This window comes from Triticum urartu, chromosome 4A, assembly GCF_056163025.1.
Source record: "Triticum urartu cultivar PI428250 chromosome 4A, HENAU_Tu73, whole genome shotgun sequence".
Taxonomy (NCBI): domain Eukaryota; kingdom Viridiplantae; phylum Streptophyta; class Magnoliopsida; order Poales; family Poaceae; genus Triticum; species Triticum urartu.
In genome coordinates, this window is record NC_141876.1 from 64354106 (window position 1) to 64362839 (window position 8734).

The window sequence follows — 8734 nt, forward strand, 5'->3', positions numbered from 1 at the left end:
GCAGGGGAAGATCAATGGTTCCTACGACATGGCATTAGCTTCTCCACCAAGCATGCATACGGTGCCCTCATGGCTCGGCCAGATAACGATCTCATTGCTCCTCTCATATGGAGTGCCAAGGTTCCTCGGAAGCTCAAAGTCTTCGCCTGGCTACTCTTCAAAGACCGCCTCAACACCAGGGTCAACCTTGCACACAAGCATATAATCGATTCAGATATATGCCCCCGGTGTGCTAGGCTACCTGAAGACTCCAACCACCTCTTCATCACATGCCCTCTGGCTAATAGGATTTGGCAACGACTTGGGCTCCTGCCACAAACCAACGACATCACGGACCTATGGGACGTCACTACTCCTCCTCACCTCTCCACCACGGCATGGCCTTCGGTCCTCTTGGCTTTACTATGGATGATTTGGGCAGCACGTAATGACATGGTATTTAGAACGGTCGATCAAAGCTCTGTAATAACCCTTAGGAACCTTATTTCTGCTTTGGACCTCTGGTCTCATCGTCTTGTGCAAACACAAGACAAGGAGGACGTTTTCTCGTGGCGTTCCTACCTCTCTGCACGTTGCACCGTGCCTATGTAATTCTGTACTTACTGCCACGGCAGTCCTTTGAGCAATATATTCAGGTGGGGGAGCTCCCCCTCCGGTGATTCTCAAAAAAAAATTGTCCTCACTACATTCTCTTAATCCAAGCTCCCAGCAGGCAAATGTTAAGATCATGAATATTTCAAATACCTAGGCCCCCAAACTCTTTTTTTATAGAAACCAAAGGCCAATTAGCTAAGTGGAATTTCTTATGACCCTCAAGGCCATTCCATGAGCAATTGGCCATTTGAGTATTGATCATATCTACTGCCCACTTGGAAAACTTTTTAAAGAAGTAGTATATGGGAATGCTTGCTAGACAAGCTTAAGTCAAAGTAAGTCCAGCTGCATAGCACCGTAACTTGATAGGAGTATACAACGTTTTTTGACACTGTCACCTCAAAGTAAGAAATATTCAAAGTCCGTCCACAAGACCACAACACACACGTGCGTGACCAACCTATAGTTGGACGGTTAGGAGAACAATGGTATCCTGAGCAATCAATCCTTTTTCCATTCTTGTTCTGAGGTTGTCGGCTTCCTCCGATGGCACCACTTGCACTCTTTGTCGAGATCTGCAAGGTTTAAGTCCTAGACTTGACATTGGTGTTTGCATTTTTCTGGATTTATTTCAGACTTTCCTGGATGTCCGTTGAGTGTGAGGAGATATTCCCATTGATTACAAGGCGCATGTAGTGACTTCGTCGATATCAATCTCTCGAAGGTGCTCATAAAGGTAGGATGTACGAGTGTGCGTTCATAGGGTTGAATGAATGCTCGTGTATGTGAGCGATTTCCATCGTACTGTGTAAACAAAAAAGACCTAGGCTGGGATGAACGTGTGAGTATTGTATATTGTCATAACGAAAAGAAAAGGAAAGAAGACCCCAATACAAACAGAAATCCCCTTGACAATAATATGCCCGGGCGAGAAAGGGACGGCTCCCAACCTTTTGTCGCATGCACACGGATACGATACATAGCAGCCGATCCATCCATCGATCTTATAATCCCTCCCTCCGTGAATTAACTTGTGGTTGAGTTGGTTAGGTGGACAGTGGTATCCTCAATCCACTAGGGTTCAAATCCTGGTGCTTGCATTATTTCTGGATTTATTTCAGAATTTCCGGCGATGCGCTTTCAGTGGGAGGAGACGTTCCCGTCGACAACGAGGCGCCTACGGTGACTTCGTAAATCTCAAGATGATATGCCGGCTCAGTCTTTTGGAGGTGCTCATAGGGATAGGGTGTACGTGCGTGCGTTCATAGAAATGAGTGTATACGCGTGTATATGAGCGTTTGTGTCTGTAGTGATGCTAAAAAAAAAATCCCTCCCTCCGATCCTCCTGCCCCTCTCCCTCCCTCCCTCCCCGCAATAGTAAAATTCGGTTCTGGAAGGCAAGCGAGGCACGCACGAGAGGAAGGAGGGAGAGCGAGCGAGCAGGAGATCTCTAAACAATTCCCTTCCCTCTCTCATTGGGATCTGAGTAGTCCTGCCTGCCGCCTCCTGTGCATTTCTCTCTCCCCCTCCTCCTCCTCCTCCCCCCAACCCGGCGCAAATCCATCGCCGAGATCCAAGTCCACCACACCGGACGAGGTGCGTGCGCCCGCCCCCCCCATTTCCAAATCCCTTTTCTATTCCCCTCTCCCTCTCCCTCTCCCTCTCCCTCCCCCTGCTGAAAACGAGAACGGAACGGAACGCGCGCGAGAATCTCTCTCTCGCCCATTAATTTCCCGGCCGTCCCCTTGCGTCGATCGATCGGTCGATCGCGAGCCACGCGAGTACCGAGGGACGCTACAGCGCCTTTGGTTCCTGGTTTCGTCGTCTCGTTCCGTTAATGCTTGCGCCTATCCGATTCCTAACCGCGACTTGTCCTTCTGATGCAGCGGCAGCGGCATTGGTTGATCTCGCCGTCGACGTCGGACGAGGGCGGCGCCGCAGGCATGCGCCCGCAAGGCCAAGATCCGTCCGCCCGCGGCCGCGACGCTGCCGCCGGGATCTGATCCAGCCCGTCCCGCCGCCACTCGCTCGCGATCCTCTCCGGCCGCTCGCAGCAGCAGGTGCATAATGTGTTCGCCGTTCGCTCTCGCCGGGCGGGCGCAAAGCCTCCGAAAAAGCGAAGGGGGATATTTATTTGTCGACGACGAGGGCGACGTATTAATAACGCTAGCTAACCCTTTTAATCTGCATTTCTGTTAGGATGCGTATCTGAGTTTGTTATTCCTTTTTCTGTTTCTGTTAAGCGTGGCAGGAGGCGAGGCGGAGGAGGAGAAGATAGAGACGCAACCCACGCGCGGCTAGCTAGGGTTTGTTCCATCTCCCCCCTCTCTCGCTCGCTCCCTCTCTCTCCCGAGGAGCGGAGGAAGGCGGAGGGCCGGAGGAGGAAGAGAGGCGGGGGATGTCGTCGTCGAACTCGCCGTGCGCGGCGTGCAAGCTGCTGAGGCGCAAGTGCACGCAGGGGTGCGTGTTCGCGCCCTACTTCCCGCCGGACCAGCCGGCCAAGTTCGCCAACGTGCACAAGGTGTTCGGCGCCAGCAACGTCTCCAAGCTGCTCAACGAGATCCCCGTGGCGCAGCGGGAGGACGCCGTCAACTCGCTCGCCTACGAGGCCGAGGCGCGCCTGCGCGACCCCGTCTACGGCTGCGTCGCCTACATCTCCGTCCTCCAGCTCAAGATCAAGCAGGTGCGCGAGGAGATCGCCAACGCGCGCAAGGAGCTCGCCGGCTACATCGGCCAGGCCGCCTACGCGCCCGTCGTCCCCGTGCAGCACCCCCACGCGCAGTACGCCGCCGCCGGCATGGGCCTCGTCCAGTCCCACCCGCACCCGCACCAGCAGATGGCGATGCAGCAGCAGCAGCACCCGTACCACCAGCAGCAGATCGCCGAGGCGCAGCACCTGGCGGCCGTCGTCGAGGTGGCGCGCGCCGGGCAGCAGCAGCAGCAGCAGCAGCATCACCACCAGCACCAGCAGCACGAGATGATGATGATGCGCCAGACCTACGCCAACGTCCACGGCGGGGCCGCCGCCGGGCCAACGGTGGCCGTCGAGCCTCCCCAGCAGGCCGCGGCCTACGACGGCACCGCCCCGTTCCTCATCCAGCAGCAAGCGTCGCCTTCCGCCCTGACCTACCGCATGGAGGAGCCGTCCCCGCCGCCGCAGTCCTCGGGCCACTCCCACGTCGACATGTCCCACGCGCCGCAGCAGCAGCGTCATCAGCACACGGACGGCAGCGACGAGGGGAGCGGGGGCGCCCCGACGGCCTGATGGCCATGCTCCCGCCTCCTTCGCCTCCCTGTGTCGATATTTTCCCCCTAGCTTTTTTTCCACGGTTTCTTTGATGTTCGTTTGTTGGGCACGAGTCTTTTCGTCTTCTTGATCATATGATATCGAACTGGCATCGCCATGGCTCCCCGGAAAGCATATCCATGGCTCCCGGAGGCGGACAAGCTGGTGATCTTGCTCAAGGTATTTCTTCTTATACATAGCACACTCAGAACGATGTCACTGTTGCATTAGTTTGTGTTTGGATTCATTATTGCAACCATGTTAATTTCCTTGAAACGATTCATTACTCCATAAAATAGCAGAAAGAAATGCGGATTCTCGAAAGATAACGATGCAATTTTCGTGGTTCGTTATTTGTTAGTCAAAGTACTACTAGTACTCTCGATCGATCGAGTTGGTTGTGTGTGCGAACGCCAGTTACTTTGTTTACTTGTGTGCTAATTCCAAAGTTACTGCACATAGTATATATATGCTTAGATTACTGCTCTGACCTGTACATGTGGTGTGCTAGTCAACTCCACAGGATGGCAGAAATTTTGAGAAGAAAATAGTCTAGTCCCTAATTAACTTCCTACTATGCCCTAATGTTATACAAATGCTTCACCTGCCAAATTGGTTTAGCAGTAAACAAGGAGCGTAGTATAGCTAGTCCTATAGCGCTGATAACCCTTACTACCACCGTTCAGAGATCTGGGTCAGGAAATTATGATTTATGAGTGCATTAAAAAAAGTTACCCTTGATTTTTGGTGGGAAAATATATTATTAGCGTGATTATATTGAACATGGAGGTGGCGATTCATCACTGGATAAAAAATTATGTATGTACCAGAAATTAATGGTGATTTCGATGATGTATTAAGATTTGGATTGTTGGATGCTAACATACTCATTTACTGCATCTACACGATAATCATTTCCTGGTCTAGGTTTTGTCACAGAATCATGCATGCTTGTGTTTTTAATTAGTCAGCAATTGACAGGCACCGAAGAACACGCACAATGTAGTTGCCATGTTAAAAATCTGCAAGATCTAGAATTGCATCTCTTATTTATATATTTTGACTGTCAGACTCTGAATTTGCACATGCTGGTTTGTGTGTTTCTGTCAAATTAGAAGTAGACAAGTTGTCAAAGTACCAAGTAATTCACTCTGACATCTTAAATAAATAATAAGAGTGCATGCATGTTTTAAAAATAAGAATGCATGCAAACAAGTAGTAGTACGATTGGCATAACTGTATCAAACAAATGATCTCTCGGGCTGGCTGTAGCCTGTAGCTATGACCCACGCACGCGCGCGCACACACAAAAGCCCAGCTCTGCACATCTCAGAGATTTTGACATGAGCATATGCATAACTGCTAAACTCTAGTATCGATTTCAGCCACTGACATATCATACTCCTGGAAATGTGCTTTGTCAGGCTCTTCATCAGCTGCCTTTATCCCTCACAAGAGTGACAGCCAAATAAATGCAGACCAGAAACAGAGGTAGCAAAGAGAAACTTATGAAGGGAGGTGCAGATAGAGACAGTGAAACATGCATGCAAGGTGTGCGTGCAAAGGGGAGCAAATAGTGAAGCGAGCAGCATGCATGCAGCTGGGGCAAAGTCAGGGGAGAATTAGCAGCCAGCAAGCATAAGTTATTTTTTTACTAGACCACAGAGTTCAGGAAGAAAAACAGCAAAGGATTTCTAGTTCTTCTGCATTATGCTTTTCGACTAGTATAGTGGCTACTTCCTTACATACATTTCTTCTCTTCCGGCCGATTTGTTTCTATTCACTATATAGCATGCTGTTTCGTTTTGCGCTTCGATTTTTTGCTTGGTTCGTTTGTTCTAGGATATATTCTTTGAGTGGTAAATATTTGCGAACCATTACCTGAGCTAAAGAGTGGGGTCAGTTAGCCATTTTATCTTATACTCCCTCTGTTTCTAATATACGTCTTTCTAGAATTTCAATACAAATTACATACGAAATCTTGCATAGTATGGAATGTGGACTCACCTATTGTGCTTTGTATATAGTCCGTAGTGGAATCTCTAAAAAGACATGTATTTAGGAAGAGAGGGGGTATTATATTACTGATTTAATACTGTGTGGAGTATACGTAGTGTTGCGTAGGCTCATGCGACTCATGCCTATGTTAATTATATGCAGTTTCCTTTGAATATCATAAGCTAGCTAGCACGGCTGTTATGGATGGCATGATTCTATAGGTGATCGAGTCCCTTTTTCAGAAAGATACAAATTAACCAAGCCAGATATTGTGTCTAGCTACATATGCCTACATCTCTAGCTAGCCGTGCTGCTGAAATCATGACCGTGCAACGTGCAACCAATGTTAAGCTTCGCATGCATGAGTGTTCGTGTGTGCCCCTCTTCGCCACAATCCAAAGCCTACTGATCATAGCTAGTCAGACCACTTTCATTACACATGCCCACCCAGCCTGTTCAGTCATCAATACACAAGACCCTCAACCCTCTCAAAAACATCTCTTTTAGCATGGGAAAGTTGTGGCTACGCCCAAGTTTATTCTTCCATAGATAACTACGTAGTATAAGTATTCTTCCATTTTTTCCCCATCTTGTAGAGAAATAAGGTATATCTCGTAATCTCAATCTCGTCGTCTAGTCTCATATATGTATATATCTCATTTTTTTTAGGGGCATGTCTCTATCTTACTCCACGTATAAAAGCTCCCACTAAAGAATTAGGCAATCCACATTCTAGAACAATGTCCAATATGTGAATCTTGGACTACTAATTCTTTTATAGAATACATGCATAAAAATATTTATTACTCATCACCAATGTAATGGTATTGTACTACTGCAGGCATTACATTCACAAAACTAGGTTCATACTATTTTTGTGCTTATTGATAATACCGGAGGCCGGCATGGTTGGTCTTCTGGTCCGGTGCAATGGCTCTAGGTGGTGTGCACCGTGACGGCAAAGCGGACGGTGCCATTGTATGGGTATGGTTATGCAATCTCGATCGTGAGGGCGACGAGGTATACAATATCATAAGTCGTCATTGATGACACAGTTCAGATCTAGGCGTCATCTTGTCTTCTAAACCTTGGCCTCTTCAGCGAGTTGTCGTGTGGGTGTGGTTCGTGTATCAGTGAGGCGGTTCTCATGGCATGGCATGGCTTGAGAAGATGGTCATGCTCGGAGTCTCTTCTTCCTCGATGGTCTGGTTTCCAGTTACCATTTGTGTTCTAGCTTTCTATCGCCCGATGGATCAGTGCCCTTCGAGCTAGAGCGAAGGCACAGGAGGCCCTCTTTGGCGATGGACGGATGGTACCACGATGAGCTCCACCATTTGCAATGCAGAATAAAGCCTTCCTCGTGAGTTTGCTTTCTTCCACCTATATGCATTGCATTCGCATCTACCTAGATTAGACGGTGCTTCAATGGACAACAACTTCATCGTTGTCGAGAATCGTCTCTTTTTTGCGCATAGCCTTTTATAAGTGTGGCCTTGTATGCGTGCTCCTCAGTATTGTTACTCCCATTTGGGGTCTTGTCCCTGGCTCCTCCTTTAGTTTCGTTAGGCCTTGTCTATAAAACGAAGCGAAAGGCCATGATTTTGTACTACGCCTTCTGTTCTTAAATATAAGCCTTTGTAGAGATTTCAATAAAGACTACATACGTCCTTATTGAACATGAATCGATCAAAAGTTTCCCCGCAAAAAAAAAAAGAACGGAAGGAGTAGTTGGGAACTTGGGATATTCACATGATAGAATTTGGCTTGCATAATTCTGTGCATTGCGCCGAAACCTATGCATTTTCCATCAACTAGGATGAGTTCTCGTCTGTCCCAACCTAGTCATAGTTTTCTTAACTATATAGTATTAATTAGTATCCTAGTAAAAAAACTATATATTAATGAAAAATATCTCATGTGGCGTGTTTCGTTGTTCAATGATCCCATACAACAATCAACTACTCCTAGATCTACCCAATGCATGCACATCTCGTACGTGACCCGTGGGGCATGTATGCAAGCTTAATTTCATCTAGCTACTATCTCTTCTCAAATAAATAAAAATAAATTATCTACTATCTGTAGTGTGCGGACCAATGAAGAGTTATTTATTTATTTATTTTGGGTGTATGTACGTGCAATCATATTAAAATCAGGTGTCCCCATGTAAGGCCTTCAGCTAGCTGTGATGGGCTCGTTTGACCCATTATAGCGCTGTGGTGTGGTCGTACGTGCAGAAATCCTCAGAGCTCGGAAGCAGGGAAAGGCTGGTGCAAACAACGCATGAGGCGGCACAGTACTATCAGCACCAATTAATTGTCATTGCCAATATATGCGTGGCATCAACCGAGCAGGATCAGGTACCACGGCGGGCAGTACGGCTCGATTTGCATGGAAGGGAAAATTTACAGTGCTCCAAGGTGTAAAGATGCTAAGAATATTACATGGGCGAAAGCTGGCAAAGTAATTTAGGAGAATGATCGCATGATCCCACAAGGAAATGTTGTCAAGCATAAGCATGTAGACCTATGCAGAACAACTACGCATGGGAAAGTTTGGTTGCTAAACAATTAAATGAAGAAAGCTTAGCTACAAGAAGCTAAACGTCTATGCACTGAAAACTTTAGTTGTTAAACTCTTTCATACACATAGCATCTCATCTAAGCACCTACACACTCTAGGGGAGGCATAAAGGGATCAGACGATCTGTTGTAGCATTGGCGACAACAACCTGGAATAAGGTCTCTCCGGCTAACCCTTGTTGCAGCACGCTCGTGCTCTTCCTGCATGCCACAGATAGCCCCCCCCCCCCCCCCCCCCCCAAAAAAAAGAATCCTAAAACAATATGAGATGTGG

At 47.8% G+C, this 8734-nt stretch overlaps 1 protein-coding gene across 4 annotated transcripts; it reads left to right on the forward strand.

Moving 5' to 3' along the window:
- The first annotated feature begins 2000 nt into the window (after nucleotides 1-2000).
- On the forward strand, nucleotides 2001-5694 carry LOC125550656 (uncharacterized). Of its 4 annotated transcripts, none has more exons than XM_087517774.1 (4): nucleotides 2001-2190; nucleotides 2481-2748; nucleotides 2838-4060; nucleotides 5305-5694. In XM_087517774.1, exon 3 carries the CDS (start codon nucleotides 2993-2995, stop codon nucleotides 3857-3859), a length of 867 nt encoding a protein of 288 aa, XP_087373900.1. In that variant the 5' UTR covers nucleotides 2001-2190; nucleotides 2481-2748; nucleotides 2838-2992; the 3' UTR covers nucleotides 3860-4060; nucleotides 5305-5694. The 4 variants fall into 4 exon arrangements, with proteins under 4 accessions (XP_087373900.1, XP_087373901.1, XP_048569658.2 ...); XM_087517775.1 differs by having other exon boundaries at nucleotides 2846-4060; XM_048713701.2 differs by having other exon boundaries at nucleotides 2481-2654.
- The last annotated feature ends 3040 nt before the right edge of the window (nucleotides 5695-8734 follow it).

Coding starts and splice junctions, on each gene's coding strand:
- LOC125550656 (XM_087517774.1), top strand. CDS start 2,993: ATGTCGTCGTCGAACTCGCCGTGCGCGGCGTGCAAGCTGCTGAGGCGC.